Here is a 26,777-nt window from a genome sequence, read left to right on the forward strand (position 1 = left end):
TTCTCTAAAATAAATAACTTAAAAATATATATATATATATTGTTCCCACCAACTTTTAAAAAAGGGTGCCATCTTTATAGGCACCTAACCTTGTCTACCTCTGTAATCCAATATCCTCTTTTAAAAATGGGTATTCCAAAATTTTAATTAAGTTTATTTCTTTCAAAATAAACATCTTATTAACTGCCGGCGGGGGAGGGGGGGCTGCCGCCAGCACGGATGTTGGTTTCACTTTCTTCGACTCCGAGGTGGCTGCTGGAAGCCTTCCTCCCACCGCCTTCGCGGGACTGCTGGCCGGGGCTGCTAGTCAGCGAAGGGGGACCGCGCTACAAACTCATGCAAGCCACTGGCCAGGAGAAGTAGACAGCTTTATTGGCAGAAGCAGGGGAGCCAGGGTGCGTGGACTTATGCGCGATCTGCGAGCGAGTTTGGGGGGGGGGTAGTGGATGGGAGTTATAGAGGGTGAATGCAGAAACATTATCTGATTGGTTGGGACAGCAATATGTCTATATATGGTAACTATAGATTTACTAGACAAAATGGCAGAAGGAGATGAAGTGGCAGCTCGGTACATGCGCACTGTCCTTGCCCTGTGACTCAGCGCTTTAAAGACCATCCCTGAGTTTACTCAAGGGCATGTGGGGGCTAGAGTTTACTCATAGTCCTGTGTCTTGTAGCGCAAGTCTCATGGCTTGGATGGCTGCACTGTCGGGCCTTCCCTCATCTCCCTCCTTTTTATTAAATAAAGCAAGTTGAATTAGTTGTATTTTGGTGAGGGAGGTGTGGAGAGTTTTTTGTTTTTTGTGGGAGTATCTCCATATGATAATTACTAAGATAATCAAGGCAACCAATGATGAGATAACTGAATAGGGTTTCAGGGTGGAACATACTAGCAAATTTCGCTAAGGCTCGTTGGACAAAAGGGGGGTGGTTGTCTTTGACAAGGGCATCTGCGTTGTCGGACAGGGCCTCCTCCTGGTGTGGTGGTGTCGTTGGTGTCATTGAGCATCAGTGCTGCCAGCTGCTGAGTTGGAGGAGTCGCCGTGGTGTAGGTTGGTGTGGTGTTGGTGGTCATCAGCTTGAACTGGAGCAGGTCGGATGAGCTGTGCAGCAACCCAGATTGATTGATCTGCAGATTCTGGAAAGACACATGCATAGCCTCTTCCCTGTATTAATAAGGGGTGAGGCCCTTTCCACTCGCCTGAGAGTGGGTCTTTCCAGTGGACTAGTGGGAGAGGAGTAATGGGGGGGCTGGAGACCTGCCCAATGTAATTGTGCAGGTGATTGTCCATGGACTGAGAAGGGTAAGTGATTCATGGTGATAAGAGCATGAGCAATGGCAGTGTGGGGGGTAGGCGTAGGTATACCCAATGTGTTATTCTTTTGCTTTTGAAGCAAGGCTTTAAAGGTGAGGTGCGCACACTCAATGATGGCCTGTCCCTGAGGACTGTAAGGGAGGCCAGTGACATGGGAAATGTTCCAGGACGAACAGAATGTACGCAATGGTTTGGAAGTGTAACATGGACCGTTGTCTGTTTTTAGTTTCCAAGGAACGCCCATGACAAGTATTGCCTGTAATAGAGCCGATGTGGCATGACAGGCTGTTTCGCCTGCAGCAGCAACAGCATAAGTGTAGTGGGAATAAGTGTCAACTAGAAGATGAACATACTTTAGTTTGCCGAAGTGGGTGACGTGGGTGACGTCCATTTGCCAAAGAGAATTAGGCTTGAGACCTCGAGGGTTGACGCCAGAGGGCTGGAGCAGACCTAGTGGAAGAAAAGGAGCACAGGAGGCACACACTCAGGAACAACCCGTTTGCACTGAGAATGAGAGAGTTGGGGAAACAAGGTGCGAATGGCTGAAGCTGACATGTGAAACTGAGAGTGTAAGGAGACAGCTTGGCTTATAGGTGACATGGAAGCGATGAGGAGATGGTCTGCAGCACTGTTTCTGGCGGATAGGGGTCCTGGGAGTCCTGTGTGGGAACAAATATGCTGAATGTACCATGGGCGTCTCCTATTTTCAAGTAGAAGCTGAGTAGCCTGGAGGAGAGAATCAAGTGCATTTGGTTTGGCGGCAAAGACAGCAAGCAGCAAGAGTTTTACAGTGTGGACGACATAGGCACTGTCGGAAAAAATGTTAAGAGGGATATTCTGATGATGTAGGAGGAGGTTGTAGACTGCATAGAGCTCTCGGAGTTGGACAGACCCAACATGAGGGTACAGCCAGGAAACATCTTCGTGACCGAATCGTTTGAGGATGTATGCGCTACGGGAGGAATTTGCGTCTGTGAATGCAACGGGCTGGTTGGGAAAGGGTTTTGAAGCAGGGAAGGCAAACGGCAAAGAGGCAAGAGGAAGGGTGAGCAAGCTGGCAATAAGCCGATGTTGAGGGAAATGACAGTTTGTCCAGGGAACTCACAGAGTAGTAATTGTATGTAAAGCAGCCATAGCACAATTACAGACCTTGCTGAAGCAATTATCATCCTGGTTTATTTGGGCCTCAGGGTTGAGGTTTGCCCCGAGTGCATTAAGAGGAATCTTAGACTTGCTGCCTTTGGTACAGAGGAAAAGGCTCTCCATTTCATCAAAGAAAAGCGCCTTCCAAGTGAGAAAGTCACTAGAGCGGAGAACGGCACGAGCTATATTTTTCCAGTCAATAGGGCAATTAGTTTGAAAAGCGATATTGTCTAAAAGCATTTGAACATAAGGACTGTGTAGACCGTCCTCTTGAACTGCCTTACGCAGGGTGGAAATAGTTTCCGAGTGGTGAGGGGTCCATTTTATAGGATGCTCAGCATCTACAGCAGTAACTACCGGATAGACATGGCGGTGTGGGGCGGTGAGGCGGCGCCCAGAGGAAGAGGAAGAAGAGGAAGTTACAGGTGCCGGGGTGGGGGCACTCGCGGAGGGGCGGATGGACGAGCACAGTCGGACGGCGGGGGCCAAATGTGTCAGCAGAAGCATACTTAGGAGGCCCTGGGCGCAGGGGTTTGAGGGGGACGGTGTTGTCTGTCTCTGAATCAGCATCATCATCTAGAGGTGAAGGGTGGCACTCTGAGAAAGCGGAGGCTCCTGCAGGTGGCGCAGAGGGAGAGAGAGTAGAGGAAGAAAGATTGCCCATGATGCGGGCAGGGCAACTCACGCGAAACACACGGTATTGATGAGGCAATGGGGTCTTCCAGGTCCTGAGGATGGGAGGCGAAGGTTCAGAAGGTGGGGGGGGGCCCACTTTGGGCGCCATATGCTGGCGGGCGGGGGGTGGAGTGCTGCTGGCACGGATGTTAGTTTCCCTTTCTCCGCTGCTGCGGCTGCAGTGGCTGCTAGAAGCCTTCCTCGCACTGTCTTCGTGAGCAGCGGGCTGTCGACACACCTCACCAGCTGTGTGCCGGGGACTGCTGGCTGGGGCTGCTAGTCAGTGAAGGGGAACTGCGCTACAAACTCAGGCAAGCCACTGGCCAGGAGAAGTAGACAGCTTTATTAGCAGAAGCGGGGGAGCCAGGGCGCCCAGGCTTATGTGCTGTCTGCGAGTGAGTCCGGGGAGGGGGTAGTGGACAGGAGTTATAGAGGGTGAATGCGGAAACATTATCTGCTTGGTTGGGACAGCAATATGTCTATATATGGTAACTATAGATTTACTAGACAAAATGGTGGCTTGGCGCATGCGCTTTGTCCTTGCCCCATGACTCAGCACTTTAACTACCATCCATGAGTTTACTCATAGTCCTGTGTCTTGTACTGCAAGTCTCATGGCTTGGATGGCTGCACTGTCGGGCCTTCCCTCAATTAACCATATAAAAACATCATCTAGCTTCGTACAAAATACCAAATCCATCTTTCTCCAGCAAAATAAAATAAAGGTTTTATACCTTGTTAGGTAATAACTACAACCCATGGCCAGCAAAAAATACTTACGAACAAAACCGTCTCCGTTCATCACCCCTTTAAAATTAAAGGTATAAACACTTTTAAAATAAAATAAAATTAATAAATCTAAAACCTAACTGAAAATCCACATGAGTGCTACTGGCCCCAGAATTACTGCAGGCGGGTCCACCTCCACAGTTATTCTACTGTCCAGGACGAAAACTTCTAAAAACAAAATAAACCCTGAATGCTACCTAGAAACTTTGTCTTTAGGTCCTCACTAAATATTAATAAGTGAAGTAATCTATGAAAATAGTCATCCACCTCATACCTCCAACAATAATTATGCCAAAGCTTAACTTGTTAACTTGTTAAGCTTTGGCATAAGAGGGGCAATAATTTGGGCTATGGGGGAGGGCGCTCTTCATATTTTCGTAAATAACTGAGCTGTGTGTTTTCTGAGCAGTGTGTTTGCAACAGTGAGAAATGCCCTTGGTAACTATGACAACAACTTCAGTCCTAGAGAAACAGTTTAGCAACGCAAACACTATAAACTTTAAATATTCAGGGAAAATACAAACCAAATGTGCCAAAAGCTTATCTAAAATGTATAAAGTCCATGCTAAAAGTTTGCCGAGGATGTGAAAGATATATGCTAATTCAAGCCTATTGAGCACTGAAACAAAATAACATTTGACCCTTCCTTTGTTTAAAAGGAACTCAAAAATCTTGTTCAGGGCTCGGATTTTGGAAAGAAGCTCCAGCCTGACTCATAAATAAAATCATAAATAAATTATTTTTCCTTCCCCAAAATTATTCCTGAGTCCTGGCCTTTCTATACACAAATAATTAAACCTCTCAACTTCTACAACAGCCAGACAAAATGAGTTCACTGCCTGGCATGCAGAAGAAATCAATTCTGGGAAGTGGATGTGGCTCAAGCAGTTGGGTGCCCACTTGCTACATGGAAGTTCTAGATTTGGAACCCAGTGCCTCCTAAAGAAGATGAGCAAGACAGTGGACTGGTGCAATGGGCTGGTGTGGTAAGCTGACACAACAAGATAGCACAATGAAAAGACACAACAAGAGACACAACTGGGGAGCAGTTGGACCCCTCCTTCCCACATGGGAGGTCCCGGCTTTGGTTCCCAGTGCTGCCTAAAAAATAAAAAAGGTGAGCACATAATGAATGAACACAGAGAGCAGACAGTGAGTGCAAACAACAAGGGGGAGGGAGGGCAGAGAAATAAAAAAATAAATCTTTAAAAAAAATCAATTCTGTGACACCAAGGTTTTGAATAGAAAAAGAGATTTATTCCATTCCTGCTAATTAGACAGGAGCTAAATGAACAAGTTCAAATCTGTCTCTACCATTCTAATGAATTCAGAGTTTTTTATGGGATTTAAGCAAAAGGAGGTGGAGATAGTTACTTTAATGGATATTGATTGATTTTGTTTAATTGGAAGTGTGTAAGTGCAGACCCCAGGAGCTCTAAAAGATTGACAAAAGCCAGCTGGGATAAGCATTGCATTGCAGGTTACAACAAGGTTGTAAATACTTCAATTAACATATGAGAACAAGTAAGGAAACAAAGCTAAACAAATGGGCTATGAGATCTCAAAAAAACGAAGCCATCTTGAAGCAGGCTAGTAAGATAGGGAATCAATAGATGGATCTGGAAATCCACGTATTATTTGGTACCCCTCCCCCAAGATGGCTGCTGGAAGATACTTGTGAGAAATCCAGTGTGGATTGAGATTTCCTCTGGAAGCAGGAGAAGCCCTGGGTATTCTCCAGGGGCCTTATTATTGGGCCCTCCTGGGGGATTGATGGGTGACATAATCAATCAAAACAGCAAATAGCTGAAACTCCTCCCATGCCATTAGCAAAAGCACAGGATAATTAATGGTTCAAAAAGCAAGGGCAAAGGACAAACCTAGCTCTTGTGCTCTCTTGCCTTGAGGCCCCCGTTCTGGCCTTCTTCATCCCCACCTGGATCAATACAGTAAAATCTGGGCACTTATAATCTATAATGGGACATTCTAGTCTGTCAGTCAGCCTACTTGATCACTTTTCAGCTCCTTCCTCTCTACCTGGTACCCAAGATCTGTTATTTTTTCCCATTTCTCTTCCCTCCCTACCTTAATAAATTACCGGCCTAACTAACCTGATGTGTTCTTGAAATTCATTTCTGTAGCATAGTCAAGAACCTAGACAAAATCTGGTGACAATCTGGGCAAACATGTAGTTACAGGACAGCAGAGTGGTAAAATAGTTCAATTAACAGAAGATAAATCAGGAAACTAAGTTAATCAAAAGGCCTACAAGATCTGACAAAAGCAAGGTGAGGTTATCGGGACTTGGAGTTGTCCTGGGTGGTGCTGCAGGGACAGTTACCGGACATTGTATGTCCTCCCCTGGCCCACTGGAGGGAATGTGGGAGAGTGTGGGCTATGGTGTGGACATTGACCATGAGGTGCATCGATGCTCAGAGATGTATTGACCAAATGCAATGAATGTCTCATGATGATGGAGGAGATTGTTGTTATGGGGGGAGGAGTGGGGTGAGGGTATGGGGAGTATATAGGGACCTCATATTTTTTGAATGTAATATTAAAAAAATAAAGACACATAAAAAGCAAGGTGGGGTAAATATATAGTTACCAGTTACAGTAATGTTGCAAGATGTAAGATAACAAGGAATGTAATAGAAGCAAACTAAACATTTACAGTTAAAAACCTTGTAGTCAGCAGTTATTATCTACAGGGAACAGAGATATTTTCCAAAGGAAATGGCTTAACTGGAGGCAATTGGTTAATGGCTGTGCTCCTACCCTCTTCTTTTTTAAAAAAATTAAATAAAAAAATTATTTCTATAGCATTTATTATGTTCTAATTTTCTATGTTTTACTTATCTACCATGTCGGTCGCATTATATGTATTGTTTGTTTACTCCCATTAGAATCTTCTTCCATAGGGCTGATATATGCCAAACACCTAGAGCAGTGCTTGCCGTATGGAGGCACTCAAGATGGCAGGTCTGAACAACAGCAGTATAACAGTGCCAAATAAAAGCATGTGGTTCCAAGAATTTTTCAGGAGGTAGATCACCATGACTTAGTGGTTAATAGAATAGAGAGAGGCAAGGCATGATTATATAACTATATACTGAGATAGAGAACTCAGCAGGAGGAGCTGGTTTGGGGTAGATGATGGATCTGACTGAGATGCCTGTGGAACATTTGATCATAAAAATAGAGTAGGCAGTGGGGTGTATGGGACTGAAATGCACATAGAGAGGCAATATAAAGGAATTATAAACATAGAGTAATGAGTAATTTAAGTCACAAGGTTTTTAGTGTAGAGTGAGAGGAGGAAACAGCTTGCAACAGAATCTTCAAGAAAAAAATTTAATGTTTAGGAAAAGAAAAAGGAGCCAGAAAAAAAGAAGGGAAAATGGAGAAGGAAAGAGTGTATATTATGGGAGAGAATTCTACATCTTTAAGCTAGGATGCAAGGGAGAAAACCAAAATAAAACAATAAGAGGAAAGAGGTTGGGGTTAAAGAGAAGAGAAAAAGACAAAACTAAATAGAATGTGGGGGATCGGATGTGGTTCAAGCAGTTAAGCACCCACTCCAATATGGGAGGTCCTGGGTTCGTTTCCCATTGGCTCCTAAAGAAGACAAAAACAAAAACCAAAAATCAATGAGCATACAACAGACAAAAAACCCCACACAAAACACCAAAAAAGAGCAGGCAGTGAATGTGACTCAAGCAGTTGAGCTCTGACCTCTTACATGGGAGATCCCAGGTTTGGTTCCTGGTGTCTCCTAAAGTAAAAAACAGACAATGAGAAGACAATTAGTGAAAAACAATGAGCAGATGATGAGAAAAAAAATGAGCACAAACAACAAGCAAAAACAATGAGCAAACAGACGAGGGAGCCATCTTGGGGGAATTAATGGAAGGAGGTCACTGAGGAGGCCAACTGGGATGAGATTTCTAGAAGATGATGGATGTCAGTTAGTGTTAAGTGTTCCAGTACTTGTGAAAAGGATATATAATTCATGTCAAATGCAAAAGAAAATTGTGACTATTTGTAGGGGTCCCTCAAGTAATGTGCAGGGCTCAAGCTATGTTTCTAGGGAGAATCAATGTGTGCAGAGTGGTGAGGGTGTGGTCAAACATGACTGTACCTGTAAGTAAACAGAAAGGAGCTTCTATCCTGATAAGAAGAAACTCTACGAAAACTCTCCTCAAAGAACTTCATACCTGATAGCCCCTGCTCTGAGAAGAATGACCTAGTTAACTGATTTAAATAAAGTTTGTAGTGCCAGCTCAGGGCCCTGGCTTTGCCATCAGCTAGCCCTGGACCACCTGGCCCCCTCTAATCTTGTCTTTGTCTCTATGTGTCTTTCTTCAGCTCTCATCGCCTCCCCTCAGGTTGTCAATTCACCTGTGCAGATCACGGCACTATTATTTAAAAATGTACCAAAGAAGGAACTCTTCCTTTTGTCCAAAATACTTTTGCATGGATACCCTTGCTGGAAGAGGGAAAAAAGAAGTGTAACCTGGGGACATTTTCAGGACTTGGAATAGTCCTAGATGACATTGCAATGACAGATACAGACCATTATAAATTCTGCCATAACATATGGAACTGAGTGGGAGAGAGTGTAAACTACAGTGTAAAGTATCGTCCATGCTTAATGGCAGTGCTCCAAAGTGTTCATCAATTGCAATGAATATACCACGCTATTGAAAAAAATTGTTAATGTGGGGAAGGGTGGGAGATGGGAGGAGTGGGGTATGTGGGAGTCCCTTATATTTTTTTATGTAACTAAGAATCTTAGAAAGAATAAAAAATACATTCAAAAAAATACTTTTGCATGAAAAGGGTAGGGTCAACAAAAAATTTCTCTATGATGCTTTGATAATACAAGCTTCATCCAAATCAATTATACAACCGCTATGAAATTTTCCCTGACTGTCTAGTTTACTAAAGCCCTCTTTATAAACACACACCTACATATGCACAGACATACACCTCACACAATTACATAAAATTAGCATTTCCCATTCAAATCTCCTAAATAGAATATTTATTATGTCTCATTTCCTATTTAAATTGGGAAGTGGTAAATAACTTTGATTCTTTGTCCAAAAAGTTACAATGAAAAGAGCAAGTAACAGAGGTGTATGGTTCCACACCTAGTTCCTTTAATTCTTAGATGGCATTTTGATCTCAGTTACCTGTTGTCTCCCATGCTCATGGCAACACCATGAAACTTTGCAAATGTAAACATCAAATCCCAGACAATCCTTGTGACCTGAGGAGCAAGAAGCTGACCTCAACAGGCCCTCTTGGCATGCTTACAATTTGAAGAACAATTTTATTACATGTCCAGACAAACTATTGAGAAAATGCCAAGTATAAAGAGAACTGAGAATTGATCATTTACTTAGGCAGGAAAAAATGTTACCCACAAATAGCTATCATATACCAAAAAGTAAATGCTTTTCAATCTTCTTGAACCTTTAGCACAAGCGTTCTAGAAGAGTCATGCTTTCCTTGAAAGTAGTTCCTTGAACATCGATGGTGCCTGAGAGGTCTTTAAAAAAATAGGAATGCTGCCATCCCACCTAGACCTATGATACATCATGTTTTGGTAAAAAACAAAACAAATGAACAAACAAAAACAAAAAACAAAAAAACTGAGAAGGTATAAAGTGATTCTTAGAATAGTGAAGTAAACTTTTGTTGCAGCAGACGTGGACTGACACCAGTTCATCTACGATAAATCAATGAATAAACATATCTATTAATGACCCATTTGTAATCTTAGCAGCATACATTAGATTTGGAGACTGAAAGAATAAAAATGTCTAACTATCTGTGATTTTAAAATTTATATATTTAATTTATTGCACGGTAGTAGGGTTTGAGACACTATTTTGAAATTATTTAACTCCAAAATTATAGTATTTATCTATGGCTTTTTTCCTGTCTGTAGCATTACTTTAGCAGAGGCCTAAGTGACAAACCTGAATTGCAGTCAACGGAGAGATTTTTTTCCATTCCCATCCTCATTTTTCCCACTTTTTTCCTCCCTCTCCCCAGTATTAATTCCATGCTATAATAGTTTTGTTAAATTAGGCAAAGGACACACCTTAAGTATTATCAGTAATAAGTGATAAGCTCAAATCCATAAAATAATCTTTAAAAAGATAAAGTAAGATTTATTTATCTTCTGGACCATGAAAATAAATCCATCCATTTATTAATGATTCTCTAACTACTATTTACCCTAGCCTTTTATGATCCTTCACTGAAAAGAATCTGTGTGTTTTGTTGTTTGTTTGCCTTTTCTTGAGCAAGCATGAAGTCCTTTCAACTTATTTTCTCTCTGCTTATAGCATGCAATAAATTAAACATATACATTTTAAAATCACAGCTAATTTGTATTTATTCTTTCAGTCTCCATATCCAATGTATGCTTCTTATAGCACTTAAATTACAAGTGGGTCATTAAAAAATATGTTTATTCATTGATTTATCATAGATGAATTGGTGTCAGTCCATGTCTGCTGCAACAAAAGTTTATTTCACTATGTTAAATAAGAATTTGGAGGATTCCCAATTCTATTTATCACAATGTCTAAAATTTCAATTCAGAGTTTAAACAATAGAGCAAAATATCTTAGTTCCTATCAAACAAGGCCCTACATTTTCTAGAATGGAAAATCTATGAATGACACACTGGAAAGAAAGATGGTCGTAGACTCAGATGTGAAGCCACAGCATTTAATGGGATAATAAAGAAATAAAATAAGAGAAGAAGTCATAGCAGAATGAAGACTGTTCCAAAAGTGAGGTGGTTCGTGATTCTCTCCAAGGACTGATAAAGAAGCATGAGTGTGTTCAAAATAAGTCGTTTCCACCTGGGATTTAAAAAAATAGTGTAAGCAATAAAGAAATGTGGCATGTATCTATAGATATACTAACATGTACACATATACAAATACACATAACGTATAAGTATATATGTATAAATATATGTACAAATATATTTGATGCTGTTATCTTACAAAACAAAAAAGAGATATATAAAAGGTGGTTCTATATTATATAGCTGTAAATTCTTTAAAGCTATTTCTTTTTTTAAGATTTATTTTTTATTTATTTCTCTCCTCTTTCCCTGCACCTCCCCCCCTCCCCAGTTCTCTCCTCTCTGTGTCCATTCACTGTGTCTGCTTGTATGCTTGTCAGTGACACTGTGTCACTTTTTTGTGTGTGTGGGTGTCATCTTGCTGCGTCAGCATTCTGAGTGTGCAGTGCCACTCCTGGGCAGGCTGCATTTTGCAGCTCTCCTTACAGAGTGCACTCCTTGCACATAGGGCTCCCCTATGCAGGGGAAACTCCCGCATGGCATGGCACTCCTTGCGTGCATCAGCACTGCGTGTGGGGCAGCTCATTACATGGGTCAGGAGGCCCTGGGTTTGAACTCTGGACCTCCCATGTGGTAGGCAGATGCTCTATCTGTTGAGCCAAATTCGCTTCCCTAAAGCTATTTTAAAGACATTAATAAAATCTTAATGACAATCAGAACACTCATCTAGTATGTATAGCTGCACAAACCTTGTGAAATACCAGGGACTTCTCTTTGCTTCCTCCATTATTCTATCTTCTTTAGGTTTTTTTACCAGGTATGTTTTCAATGGTCTATAATGTATGTAATTTCCTTACCTTCTCCTGTGCTTTGTTTCTTCTCACTGGGGAACTGAAATACTGTTGATATTGTAAGAAACCAGTGCATATTCATCTGGAAAATAAAGTGAAAATAAATACTCCCTTACTAAAGTGTGGACTTGCTACACCTAGGTTATGCCAGTCAATATACATATACCAGGTCTAATCTTCCCAATAATTTTGCAGGAGAGTTAACCCTTCCCTCATTTTACAAATCCAGAAATATCCCCTCAAAGTTTAAGTCACTTGATGAAGGATGCCCACTTTGTAAATCCCAAAGCCATAATGCAAATATTCCTTGACAAATTTTGCATGGCAGTCAACAGGAAGTTAATAGCATTAACGTTCCAGAGAAAACTTTAATGTCTTTACAACATCTTAGGAATTGCGTCAGAACACAGAAAATTCTCACAATTTTTCTATAACCTTTCAGAATCCCACCCCTCCTCTTCTTAAATCAAAGTTCACAGAGGTGGCATGACATGATAAATCCTGGCATTGACAATAATGGAAAAAGACTTGGCAGATTAGCCTGGTTTATAGTTCAAGTTAAAGGGGAGTCCTTTTGTATTATATCAAAAGGACTCTAGGTGTTGAAAACCTCTGGTATATGAAAATGGCCCAGATAGAAGATATAAAACATACATAATAGAGTTAAAAGAATTCTATATACAATGTAAAACCATCTATTGTCTAGTCTTTGAAGACTAAGGATATTTTGAGAAAATTTAGTAGCTCAAGGCATGAGGACATGATTGTTGTTTGCCTACCTTTTTCATAGTAGTCATAGACCATGACTGGGGCTGCCTGAATGTTCGATACGAGGTTGATTTGCTCAACAGAGAAAGTGAAACTGTTTGCTGAATCAAAAACCTGTAAAGATACCAATGATAATTTTATCAGAGCAGGTCTGCAAAGAGAAAATCACTGAGCAAGTTATCTCCCATAATTCACGATGCAGTCAATTAAAAGGGTCTAAGATACAATTATGTTACATAATGACAAAATAATTTAATATTGAATTATATGTTGTGTTAGGTTCCATTGCTTAAATGGAGGTGCAAGGAATTTAGTTGTAAGCTGTAAAGTGGACATTTGTGTGAATGGTAGTGATTTTCACATTAAAGGATGGCTCTACAACTCATGCCAGCCTTCGCTGAAGAGCAAGTAAAACTTTAAGGGAATTATATATCTCCTCTCTTTGACCATAGTATGTTAGATACCATGAGAAATGAAAATCAGATTGATGATGTTTCTACATTGGGAACCATCTGGTCAGGGAGCCTAGGCATATGTGAAATAAACTGAGGGTTAACAGGGAAAGATGATCAGTGGGATTGAACATGGACAATTTTTAGCATTCCCTGTTTTTGATAAAATTCATCAGCCATATTTATAAACAAAAGAGCCACCGAATTACCTCAGAAAAGATGAACCAACAAAAAAGTCATGAAAGAAAAAAATTATTACTGAACTTACATTTTCCAGGTAGAAAAGAACATGGCCATTATTGACATCAGTCTTCATCACTTGGTCATGTTTTCCAAGCTTTAAAGAAGTAAATGGGAAGAGAGGGAGAAATATTAGAAGATGAAAGTGTCATTTGAGAATTGAATGTTTCATGCTTTTCATTTAACCAATTATCAGGAATCTATTTTATGGAATGTTCCCACAGTACCATGATATTTTCCTAAGCACAGGTGGGAAATAAATAAAGAAATATATTATGCACTGTGGAAAATAATGATGGTTAATTTCCATGAATTAAGAATACCATCCCTCCAGGTGTACATCAGAAATATAAATATGGACTCTGTGTAAATTTGTTTAAATAATGAATTCCATGGCTCAGTTTTGCTATGTAGTTATTTCATCTATATATTTTATTGCTTTCTCTATGCTGAAGATTGGGCTTCTATTATTTACCTCCTCATTGGATGACAGAACTGGAGTAAATCCAGATAGCATTTTTACATCAACAATAGCCATATTGGAGTTATTGTGAATTCCAGTATATCTGAAAACAAAAGAAGATGAAAAAATACTAGTTGGGGTGCCAACTTGGAACAGTGACTTAACTCATGGTGAGAGTGATGGGTAGGTAGATACTAACTGGCCATCAGTCTGAAAGAAAAGCAAAAGCTGAAGAGGAAGTGCCTCAAGAAAGTGGTTCGAAGTACCATTCAGATGAGCTGGATGAGCTGACACAGCAATGTAAGGTGGTGCAAATAATGAATTATCTGGACCTCAAATCTACCCAAATTCCACTCTTAAACTTGCCCAAGGCTACAAATGCAGAACTTAGAAACAATCTTGTAAATGTATATTACATATATTTATGTTACCCTTAGATTTGCAAAACAATTAAAAGAGATCTTTCATTAAGAAGCAAGATGTTGGCAGAATCAGAGTAGACATGTCCCCAAGAGATTGTCTACATTATGCTCCTGCCTCTGGAGAGGGTTGTTAAGACATGGAGTTAGTTTAGGTCTTAGCCCTGGTATTCAAGGGACTTTCATGAAGAAATCCTAAGAAAATTCACCCAAACTACTTTTATTTTCTTTTTTATATTTTATTTCTATTTTCCAAACTACTTTTACTCAGTGTTTCCCAACATATTAACTAATGCTAAAACCCTCTGATTTTTATACATCTAATCTGAATTCAAGAGGATTCTTTTATCTACACTGAAAAAAAAATCCAAAATTCTTGCTTTGTTCAGGTATAAAATAAACATTTGTGAGCTTTCTAGTATATGTCCACCTGCAGTTTTCTTTGGGAGAAAGAAATATTTCCCTTGTCTGAAACCGACAGTGCTTCCATAAGAGAAAATCTAAGTGTTGCTGAATATGTATGTGGCAAAAATTTCCAAATTAAATTTGGATACAGTTGAAATTTTACTTGTGGAAAACAAAGGCATGCTGTTTCCATGGTAGCAAGTTACTTTCTGACCACTGGGTCATGCTGTCCCTAGAGATATATGTGCAGGTGGCTAATCTCTTTGGGAAATATAACATTCCAGCAGAACTCAGACTTGATATCTCAAGTAACCTGGGCAACAAGATTTATGAGTATATTTGTTTCAATAACATAATAGAACATCTTGGGATTTAGTTTCTATCTTATCCACTGTGCACTGTGATTTCATTAATGAATTTATGGGAATAGTTAGCTAGGATAGTTGCTGGTTCTCACAATTACTTGGTGTATATAAAGAAGCCCCTGATATTAATACATTTGTCTGATAAGCTTGAGGCTTCAATGCTCACAGATCCCCTGATCCCAATCTCTCTTTGTCTTTCATTCCCGATACTCTTCGGGTCCATGACTCCAATATCTGGTGCCCAACATGGGGCCTGAAGTAGAGACTGCAGCAGAGATTCTTCTACAACAGTATTGGGAATGCTGAGCTGAAAACCTTCCTGAAAGGTTGGGGCATCCATCAAAGGGTGACTTGAGTCTGACCATACAATGGTAAGAATTTTAATTAATCCTGTTTACCGCTAGCATTAGGGTATGGGTAATTAACGAGGACGGCTGGAAGAATATTCACAGGTACTAAAAACCCTCTTAAATACTGTTGGAGTCTCAGTAAAACTGCTGATTTACTTGAACTTTTAGATCTAGTTCAAAAACACTGTTACTGGTTTCAGCTGCAAGGGAAAAATCTTTTGAATGCGAAACAGTGGAAACAGGTAATGAGGGCACTACGTGGAACATCTCAAAGAGGGGAATCCATTCCTTTATCTGTGTGGGCTTTGTGCCAGCAAATTGCTGCCCCCTTAGATCCTTTACAATCAGACACTTTACCCTATATTAATAAGATAATTGTTCCCATTTCCATTCCTCAAAGACCTTTAATGCCCTGTTTATTACACAGATCTCAATGAGGGGATCTGGAGGCCATGCAATTGTTATCAGCTTTTCTGGTTATATTACGACAACTCCATTAGATGCTAATAATCCTCAGGGAGGTGTTGAGTTCCATCTTGCACCAATACCTCTTAAACTACTTGAAAGATCTAAAACAGGTAAAAATACTAAATAAAGTCCTTGTTAGTGAAATCAGGCTTGTAAAAAAAAAACTCTCTGTTAAAGTGTTCGCTAAAATAAGGAAACTATTCTGGCAGCAACTCTGCAAAACCCCTGCTGTCTCCATGACAATGTAGCTGTGGGCTAGTGGGGGTTAATAGAGTTAAGCCATGTTTCCATGCTAATTCTGATTGGGCTTATTTAACCAAAATAATAAAATTAGTACATAATTTTTATCTAGGTTTAAAAAGGAATTTTCAGTTTTAAATCAATAGTTTTACTTCTGAACTTCAAGTCTCAGTATGGTCTTACAGAGTAATAATCCAAAAATATGTGTTAACAGTCTGTCTAAACTGCTAAAGAAGAGCTTAACTACATTTATGCTGCTCAAGTTATCTTAACTGATTGCTGGTAACTAATAAAAATGTTTCCGAGTACAAGCTTGCATGTTACAGGCAACATGGATTCCAGAAGAAATCTTAAAAAGTGATATCTAAGATGTGATATAACAGAGAACTTAAAAACAGCTATACCAAAAAAGTAAGAATTATGAGTTAATTGTAAACTGTATGTTTCTGTTAATGTGTTGTAATTGTTTTGTATCTGTCTGTTCGTTCAATGTCAGTGTATATTTTGATACCTCCAGATGGTAATATAAATTAGTAAAAATTTTTAGAAAGAGCTCTATTCAAATGGCCAAAAATTAAATAAGTGCTTATATTAATACATAAGTCTATATGTTAATAAGATCTCTACAATGATAAAAATTGTAAGTCTTGATTAACAAAATTACTATGTCTTTTAATTAAAAATTATTCTTGCCTAGATTGAAATGAATAGTTTATTTTTCTTCACAGGATAAAATGAAGGATGTAAAACTTAAATGAATATTATATAAAGTTAAAAGTTTGTGGAAATGCTGACTGAAATTCAATAAGTTTCTTCTAAAAAGTGTGTTTTGTCCTAAAGTAGAATGACTAATTTTCACAAACTCTTGGAACTTAAATGCATGTGGCAAATTATAGAAAGTACTGTGGTATTTTTAAGTAAAGAAATGTATTCTGTGAAGGTAAAATTTGTCTTAAAATAGTATAATTATATTCTATATGGTTATAAATAATTATAAGAAATTTAACAAAGCATTGTTTAAATTAAAGTGTTTAAATGGCTATTCCAAAAGGTCATTATTAAACAAACCTGAATTAATAATAATAATAATAAAAGATGATTTTATAACAGGAAAACTTGGCAGCAGCCAGCCTCCCCTGACAACTTGCTTCTAGGAGACTGTTTCTGATATTGCATGCTACTAAGTATTTAAAGTAAAGAAAAGTTCATTATTTTAACAAGCTTGTTTAGTATTAATGGCAATTATATGTTGTAAGAAGTTTACCTGGTAACTTAGTATATATGATATATAGAATGTGTATTTCTTATTAAAGAAACAGGAAATGATTTTGTCCTAAGATAAAATGATTAATTAATGGGAAAGAGTAGAGTGTGGAACAAAACCTGAATAAATACAAAAAGTGTAGAAGGTTCATGGAAAAGAAATTTTTATAATTAAAGTTAAATAACTTTGATGGGTCTATCTATAAATTTTAAAAGGTTTAGTATCAAGTAGTATACTAATGCAAAGTTAAAATTTTGTTGTTTCTCAAAGTTTCTCAAGTCATTAATCTGTTTTAGTAAAAGTTTTTATCCTGAATAATCAGCATACAAAGAAAGTCTGTTTTATCAAAATAGCTTCTTGTGCTTTAACCTCATCATTTCCTCAGTGTTCCAAGACGGAAAAGTTTATCTCTTTTAAAATAACATAACGTTCAAACTTGCTTTCTTAAAATCAAATCCTGAAAAGTATCCTTTTATTCCAAACTAATTATAAGAGATTTGTTCTTTTACCTTGGGAAAAAAATTAAAGTAATAGTTAAGTTCATTTTATAAGTCGAATAGGTGTTTAAAAGTGTTATAAAATTAACAAAAAATTTTTTTCTTTAACCCTCTGTTAATTAAAGTTGTATGAGTAAATGTTCCTATGAATACTTAACAGTGTATAAATTTACCAATATTTCAGCATAATATTAAACAAAAGCAGTGATTATTCATTATATGGATGATATATTGTTTACTCATGCTTCAAATGACAAACTGCAACAGTTATTTCAGTATGCTGAACAAATTCTTCCTGAATATGGCTTGCTAATTACCCCTGAAAAAATTCAAAGGAATGTTCCATATTGTTATTTAGGTATGAAATTGGCTAATGAACATATTACACCACAAAAGGTGCAAATATGCTGAGACAGGTTAAACACCTTAAATGATTTTCAAAAATTGCTAGGAAATATTAATTGGATTTGACCAACATTAGGAATCCCTAATTATATGTTAACTCATTTGTTTCAAACATTAAGAGTAGATTCTGATCTATCTAGCCCTAGAATCTTGTCAAAAGAAACTGAAAAAGAATTGGCATTAATAAAAAATCGAATCTCTCAAGGGCAATTAACACAAATAAACCCTAACAAAGCTGTTATTTAATTATTTTCTCAACCCCTCAATCTCCAATGGCTTTATTTTGGCAAGAAGGTATATTGGAATGGGTTATTTTACCTAATAATAAACAAAAGAGATTGCAAACATATCTTCAAAAAATTATTTCCGTACTAGCAATAGGCCGTGTGAGGTTGCTACAGGTAAAGGGGTCTGATACAGATAGAATTATCTGTAATCTTTCTCATGAAGAAATTCAACATTTATATATAACTAATCCTCAATGTCAAATTTCTGTCAGTGATTTTCAAGGCATTATTGATAATCATTATCCTACATCCAAACTGTTAATGCTCTTAAAAAGAACCACTTGGATTTTACCAAAAATTGTGAAAACTGTTCCTATTGAAAATGCATGTACAGTATTTACTGATGGTAGTAGTAATGGAAAAGCAGCATACGTTACCTCTCAAAAAGAACAAATTTGGCAGACTCCTTATTCATCTGCTCAACGCACAGAGCTTTCAGCCATCATTAAGGTTTTATAAACATTTCAAGAGCCCTTGAATATTGTCTCTGACGCCGAATACATATGTTTAACTGTAGGCCATATTTAAACAGCTCATATTTTTATTTCTGGTGAATTGGCTCAACTTTTTGCTGATCTTCAAGCCCTCATTCGTCAAAGAAGTCAGCCCATATATATTACTCATATCTGGTCTCATTCTTCCCTTCCTGGTCCTCTAGCTACCCAAAAAGCAAGAGCTGATTTATTAGTAGGATGTTTGCAGGATGCCAATAAATATCATGCATTAACTCATATTAATACTAAGGGGCTGAGACATAAATTTCCTCAATTAACAAAACATCAAGCTCAAGAAATTATTCACACCTGTCCCACCTGCAGACCCTTAACTACAGTGCCTTTTCAGGCTGGGACTAATCTCAGAGGCCTGGCTCCTAATCAACTGTGGCAAATAGATGTTACTCACATACCATCATTTGGTAAATTATGATATGTCCATGTTTGCATTGATACTTACTCTCATTTTTTGTGGGCTACTGCACAAAGTGGTGACCATTTTCATCATGTTCGCTCCCATTTATGGTCTACTTTTGCAGTGATGGGATGCCCCTTGAAAATTAAAACTGATAATAGCCCTTCTTATACTAGTAAGTCTTTTACTTCTTTTTGTTCTACGTATGCTATTGTGCATGTTACGAACATTCCTTACAATCCTACAAGTCAAGCCATAGTTGAATGCAGCCATTATACCCTAAAAACTATGCTTTTAAAACAAAAAGGGAGAGATGATGGTATTATAACACCAAAAGATCATTTGGCAAAAGCTTTATTTACTTTAAATTTTCTTAATGTTTATAATTCATTGACACCTGGGGAATGTCACTTTAGAAAATGTCAAACATCTACAGTGGATGCAGGAAATAAAGATCAACCAATATTCTGGAAAGGTATTTTAAGCAGTGAATGGAAAAAAGGCAGGATTAAAGTATGGGGGGGAGGTTATGATCTTGTCATTTCAGAAAATGGAGAACAAATTTGGTTACCTGTGAAGAGGATTAAACCCTGGAATGAAGAGATGGGGTCTCCTGCAACTTCTGATGATGGTGATCGTAAGTAATGAGGAAGCTGCCAGTAATTACACTTATTGGGCCTATATACCTAAACCCCCATTACTTAGAGTGTTAACCTGGAAAGATCCATTCTTTCATATATATCTGAATAAGACCCATATATTCCCTGGACCAATTGATGATTGATTGCCAATAAAACCCTATGAGAAAGGACAAAGCATTGATAATCTCGTATTACCATTTGATTATCAACCCTTATGCATTGGTAACCATCCTTCCTGTATGTATGTTAAATATCAGGTCATAATTATCTTCAAAAATAATAATACTCAGTTTATTGTGACTTTATTTCCCTCTTACAATTTAATCATGACCAAAAATCCTACTTATGATTGTCCACAAAAAGACAGTAGGGATAAAGAAGGATGGCAAGAGTGCCATATAGGAAGAGGATCTGTCATTTTTAATGATTCCTATGGAATAGTATGGGAGAGTGAGTGCCCCAATGGGGAGTCCCTCTCCATATTATGGCAGATTTATTTGGTATGGTCTAAATAGTAAAGGACAACAAAAAATAATTTTTACTAAAAATAATAGTGTTTGGAAACAGAAAGGGAAATGGATCCCTTCTCCATGGTGTAATATTACATCTATACACAAGCAGAAGAATCTGTGGAAAGTTTTTATAGGAATAGCACCTACTATATAATGGATTGGGAATAATAGCAAGAAGAGTCAATATCTGCATTTAAATCAAATTCATCATCCTCAGGCGTGTGTAAGAGATCCTTATGTGTTTGTGGTTGGAAAATTGACTATAACTGAGAATGCTCTATTTTATAAAAGTGGGGCTTTGCATACCTGTTTATCTCAGAACATTTTACAGAATGGAGATTTCATTACAATGGGTCGAAGGCAGCAGGGAAGTGGACTGCAGTGCGAGTGAACCAAATTTGGCAATCGTCACCTTAGAGTCAACTGCTGTCCCATATGGCTCGAGAAATCCTGAAGCGCTCGAAGTGATTTGTGGGACTGCTAATAGCTGGCATATTAAGATTGACTGGTGTTATTGCAGCTGCCGCTACAGCTACCGTGGCCTTGCATGAGATGGTGCGGACTCAACAATATGTGCATGAATGGCATAAGAATGCTAGTGACTTACGGCATAGTCAAGAACATATTGATGGAGAATTAAAGGGTAGAGTTAATGATTTAGAATCAGCAGTTTTACATCTTAGAGATCAAGTATATAACTTAAACTTATTTAGGGGATTGAAATGTGATTGGAATGAAAGTAACTTTTGCATTACTCCACTTGCTTATAATAATTCTATGTTTGATTGGGAAATGATTAAAAACCATTTGATAGGTCATAAAGGTAATATGTCATTAGAAATAGAAGAATTGCAGAAAAAGATGTTAGGAAGGTCTCATAATCAGATTTATGTAGCTGAATATAAGGATATCTGTAATGATTTGATTTCTGTTTTCAATAAGTTTCATCCAGTAGATTGGTGGAAGTATCAAAGTTTTTTGTCAGTATTAGGAATAGGATTTTGTGTATTAATCTTGTTGCTCATTGTTGTTGCTTGCCTGGGATGAGAAGTCTGTTGAAAACTGCACCGTGTTGATGCGATGGGACAAGCTAATAATTTGGTACTTGCTAAAACCCTGATATAATTCCCCATGGTCAGAGGGCTTGGCTGGTAGCCAATGATGGGTAAGACTCTCAGAGGAGGGCAACTTAAGACAGGTGTAGCCACACTGACTAAAACAAAAAGGGGGAAATGTGGGAAACAAAGGCATGCTGTTTCCATAGTAGCAAGTTACTTTCTGACCACTGGGTCATGCTGTCCCTAGAGATATATGTGCAAGTGACTAATCTCTCTGGGAAACATAACATTCCAGCAGAACCCAGACTTGATATCTCAAGTAACCTGGGCAACAAGACTTATGAGTATATTTGTTTCAATAACATAATAGAACATCTTGGGCTTTAGTTACTATCTTATCCACTGTGCACTGTGTTTTCATTAATGAAGTTATGGGAATAGTTAGCTAGGATAGTTGCTGGTTCTCATGATTGCTTGGGGTATATAAAGAAGCCCCTGATATTAACACATTTGTCTGATGAACTTGAGGCTTCAATGCTCACAGATCCCCTGATCCCAATCTCTCTTTGTCTTTCATTCCTGATACCCTTCGGGTCCGCAACTCCAACATTTACTCTCCTAAATCTAGCTCTTATTTTGCTTAAGATGTACTCAACTGTGATGCGCTTGACATGACCATGCCATAGAAATATCCCCGAGGCAGATTAGTATAGGAAAGGAGGGAAGGCCACTGGCAGAACAGTCAGGAGACCATGCCCGGAAACCCCTTGAAAGGAATCCACTGCCTGAGAATACTGCTCTAAACATAACAGCCTGCCAAGACCATGGCCATTGGGTCCCCTTTGAAATGCTCAGTCTCGAAAGAAGCCCCAGATAACTCCAAACAGGCCTCCCTATTGGTTCCCTGAAAGTTGACAGGTGAGTGTAGACAGGAAGCCAATTAGGACAGCAGCCTGCTGAGATGCCTCCTTAACATGGGGAGGGCGGGGAGGAAAAGCCTTAAAAAGGCCTACCCTGGGCCCCACATTGTCCATCTCACCCTGTAGCCTGCCTGCACCAGTGTTTTGACTGTGTACTCTCTCTTTTCCTGTTTCTTAACAAACTCTTTTTTCTGGCCTTCTGAAATCGGCACATCTCTGAATTCTTTCTTGCAATGGAGCCAAGAACCTGGAGACCCAGAACCCAAGGTGTTCCATAACCATCACCACCAGCACACGAACTCGTTCTGCTGATCATCATTCGTATTTTGTTATTTCATGACTGTTTAATAATTCTCTCTTGATTTATTACCATACCTCTAATTTCAGTTCTGATATCAAAATATGACACTTACTTGAGAGTCACTGTTAGGTCAAAGGTAGTTTGAAATTCATTTGAAGAGTTTTTCTTTACCATATCCAAGGAAAGGGAAAACCCAGATGCCTTCTTAGGTAGAGGCACATTATACCTAAGGGTGGCCTACAAGAGATAGCAAATGATAAAAATGATTCATTTATCCTGTAGTAAAATCTGAAGGACCTTTTATTTCTCTCTTTCCATTTTTACTGCACTTTGCTTCACTTCTTTCCAACCAGGGACCGAGGCTAAATAATATTGCTTAGTTTTCAGAAGACACAAGAATCTTTAACAACATAATTTAATGAAGATATCAGAATGTTTTCTAGTACTGGTGTCCCTCAAGAAAGCTCTCAGTTACCCACTTATACCTAAGAATGTATACCTCTTTATAAAATAACTTGCATTTTCAGCTATTGATTAGAAAACATTGATGAGAGCAAGGGTAGAGATAATCATTGAAATATGTGTAATGGCAAGCTAGCACTTCATAAATAACTGACAGACGGCTTGGTTCTTTTACTCCCTCTCAGGTAGGTTTCTCTTACCTGGATAAATGCACAACCTTGCCCTTCCACCTCTACTGTGTATTGTCCATGCACTTTTGTTATTTCTGAACGCTGGACCAGAAAGCGGTTGTCCCTGTTAACCTGGAAAATCTCACTGGATTCTTGACTGCTAAACGTGACCATGACTTGGTCCTTAGAGAAGGTTAATCTCATGTAGCAGCTTATGGCGAGAAGACAGACTGCAGTGTCCTGTACAGAACGTTACAAGAAATTACCTGAGTTCTGTTCTGAAATGATATTAGTTGTCATTTGATCATCATGTTTAAATCTATCCATAGAAATAGTCCTAACCACCCATTTCTATCCATAGAAATAGTCCTAGACTACCAAGAAGCAATATCCTTAGTAATAGGAAAATATATTTGCATGTACTTAAGAGTGGCTGCAGTTTAAGTTAATTTCCTTCAACTATTCTTAATTAGATTTTAGTTTTCTAAAGGACTTTCATAAAGTATCATCTCTGCTACTGAAAACAGTTCAAATCTTTCCTAGTAGTTAATGTGTTCTCTACTTCAGTGATGTAACTGCTGCCTTGGATGATGCTCAGGTTCAGTCATCAAGGAAGATATGCCATTAGGCAGAAAGGGTGCTGGAAGATTTACTAACAGATGATTTCACTCAGAACCTACGCCTGAATAAAGGAAAGTAAGGAGGAAGTGAGGCGTTTCTCCTGAGAAAAAAGGACATTTCCTTGCATTTTCATTTGTTTTCCAATTAAGGAAAGACATAAATCACTGTTTCCTACACATTTCTCCTGTTAGCCATTCCTGTCATTTGCTTTTCCCAATGTGTAGACCACAGAAATCGAGAAAAATTCTTCAGCTTTGAAGAATATGTCATTTGCAAAAATGAATTCATGTAAACAAGGGTTAAGAATTAGCAAATAACTATGATTATTAAATCATTACATAGATGCCTTTATATTACACAATAGCAAAAGGTGAATACCTGAAATTATGGAAGCTGCCTAGAGTGGGCCCACTTCACCCTTGTGTATGCCCTCTGTTGTGATGGAAGTTCTAGACTGAGGTCACCCTTGTGTATCCTGACTATTGGGATGGTGACCACTCTACCCACCTCTGCTTAATATCCATATGAGAGACCTTGTTCTGTATTCTACTATCCCAAATCCTTGTGTCTGACCCTGGTTTGCTACCTGACCCCATCCATCCTGTCTAGCCCCTTAATGTTTATTAATGAAGGAGCCTGTGTTCAGCTCCACCCACCCCAATTAGTCATTGGCACCCTGATGTTACAAAATATTAGAATTTCTGCAGATCAGGAAGACAGTTTTGAGTCACGAGGCCACTGTGTTCCGTTGCTTGAGCAAACAATAAAACTCTTTCAGTCTTTGAAACCCCCATATTTCAGGAATTGGCTTTAAGATGAATAGGGAGGAAGGAACCTGCATTTGCTCATTATCAGTTTGACCCTAGTACCATCAGATAATCTAACTTACCATCAAGACTCTCGTGCTTATGACAACACTCTCTTTTGACTTATATTCTATCTTAACTATGTAAATGCAGAGATAGAAATAGGGCATGAGTTCTTTCAAAAGGGGACCTCATTTCACTCATTCATATACAGAGACTTCTAGTACAGTGCCTGATACACAAAAATAGCTCAATACATAATTATTGAATAATAAGATAGGATTTACAATATCAACTATTCTGCACTTCAGAAACATTTTTCTGTGATCATTTTTGCTAGATAAATTATTATCAAGTAGCATCTTCTGTCTTAAACACTTGACATTAATATCTGACCCACATCCATCACCTGAGTGGAAGAGAAGCCTCCATGAGAATTCATCTGCTGGGCAAGCCACCACACAATCTTGCTAGCATACACAAGGTCAGGAATTTTTGGGGAAATAACAGCCAACAGCACATAGCAAGTCTTCTCAATCTCAGCGGAAGGTGCCCGAGGAAGGAAAGAGGAGGATTCCTCCATCTTGGGTTTCTTTGCTCTTTCCCAATGTATTACATTATCTGAGTAAAAGGGAGAATTTTCACACAGTGTCTATAAACAGCAGGTGATTGGCAACACAAAGGATTCATTCTTGGCTCAAATAGCAACTTCCTAAGATCAAAAGTGGTACGTTCCTAAGTTCCAAAAGCCCTTGTTATTGTCTATGGCATGGTCACCATGCTTGATTTCCTTTATGCCACTCATTTGAGATGAAAATGGCAGAAAAGAGAAAGACACAAATAGAAAATATAAAATGATCCTTGAAGATAAAGGGCCACTGAGAAATTCCATAAGAGAAATAGAAACAGTAGTGATGAGAGGATACCTACATACATGATTGCTAAAAATTTCATTATTTTGTTCTCAAGGTCATCTCCATGAGCAAAAGCTGATACTACTTACTTGTTTTTGTAGCAGATTGATCCAGGATCTTAAGTAAGGATTCTGCTTTCTCCTCGTCTCCAGCTATTGTGAAAACTTAAGCCAGAATTGCATGATTATAGCCATTAGTGACACCACTTTGATATGCCTCCTGTAGGCAAAAGAGCCCATTCCGTAGAGCAGGAAACTAGTCAGAAAGAAGAACATATTTTAAAATAATGTCTGAACTCTTTATAAACTTGCTACATATTTAAAATAATCATTCCTTGAAATGTATATAACAACATATCATTGAATTATATTTTACACAAAAATATGTATTATAGTTCAAAAGTACAATTAAAGTAAATGTCTAATGGCATTATTAGTACCTGAAAAATTAAATTTAAGTAGTAATAAAATGGCAGTTTGTATAATTGAACAGTAATGTTTTAGTTAATAAGATAAATTTCTTTGGTGAGGTAAAGCATATGAATTTATGATTTGACCTGAGATGTTTACTCTTAATACCTATAATTGAGGCTTATGTGCCTAAAGAGGTCCCTAAGGATGGTTTTTGAGATCACTGAAACCAATGACCCTGAAAATTCCTAGTATCTTAGGTTAGGAACAGATTTTAGAATGAGGTTGTCTGATTGATGTATTGGAAGTTAGTCAGGATGAGCCATGCTCAAGGTGAAAATACCTGTACAATGAATTGGTTAGGGAACCAGAATCCTGGGCTATGGCTATCCTTTAGGTGAGGTGCTTCATTGGAAATTCATCGCTGAACTTTAGCAAATACATAAATACTTGAAGTTGTAAGAAAAACTTGTGTACGTGTGCATATGTACATTCCCCCTAAGGAAGAAGCCAATAGTGTTCATCAAAAGTATCTCTGTATCAAAAAAAGTTGGGATCACATCAATTTAAAGGGGGTTAATGAGTTAAGTGCTCGCATTTTCATCCTAAGAATTTCATGTCCCTTTGAATCCATAGTCTATTAGATGTGCAGTCAGGTGACTGAAACCACGAAGTGATGGTAAGACATACAGTGAGACTGAGGCCAGCTTCAAGGAACGCTCCAACAATGTAGGCAGTGAGTGAAAGGTCCTCTTCATCCCCGACCTCGGTGGAAAAGAGCAAGAGTCATATAGACAGGAGAGCACAAACGAACAGCTGCT

At 38.4% G+C, this 26,777-nt stretch overlaps 1 protein-coding gene across 1 annotated transcript in view; it reads right to left on the reverse strand.

The window, feature by feature from the left end:
• Positions 1 to 10,657: 10,657 nt before the first annotated feature.
• The window catches only part of LOC101442779 (ovostatin homolog 2-like), a 36,281-nt gene continuing 20,161 nt past the window's right edge, over positions 10,658 to 26,777 (reverse strand). Inside the window, 10 exon segments of the mRNA XM_071210159.1 lie at positions 10,658 to 10,810; positions 11,616 to 11,691; positions 12,389 to 12,491; positions 13,098 to 13,166; positions 13,545 to 13,635; positions 22,686 to 22,810; positions 23,236 to 23,445; positions 25,042 to 25,253; positions 25,636 to 25,801; positions 26,647 to 26,721. Of these exon segments, the coding sequence (XP_071066260.1) occupies positions 11,639 to 11,691; positions 12,389 to 12,491; positions 13,098 to 13,166; positions 13,545 to 13,635; positions 22,686 to 22,810; positions 23,236 to 23,445; positions 25,042 to 25,253; positions 25,636 to 25,801; positions 26,647 to 26,721 (1,104 nt within the window). The 3' untranslated portion in view covers positions 10,658 to 10,810; positions 11,616 to 11,638.

Source organism: Dasypus novemcinctus, chromosome 20 (genome assembly GCF_030445035.2).
Source record: "Dasypus novemcinctus isolate mDasNov1 chromosome 20, mDasNov1.1.hap2, whole genome shotgun sequence".
Taxonomy (NCBI): domain Eukaryota; kingdom Metazoa; phylum Chordata; class Mammalia; order Cingulata; family Dasypodidae; genus Dasypus; species Dasypus novemcinctus.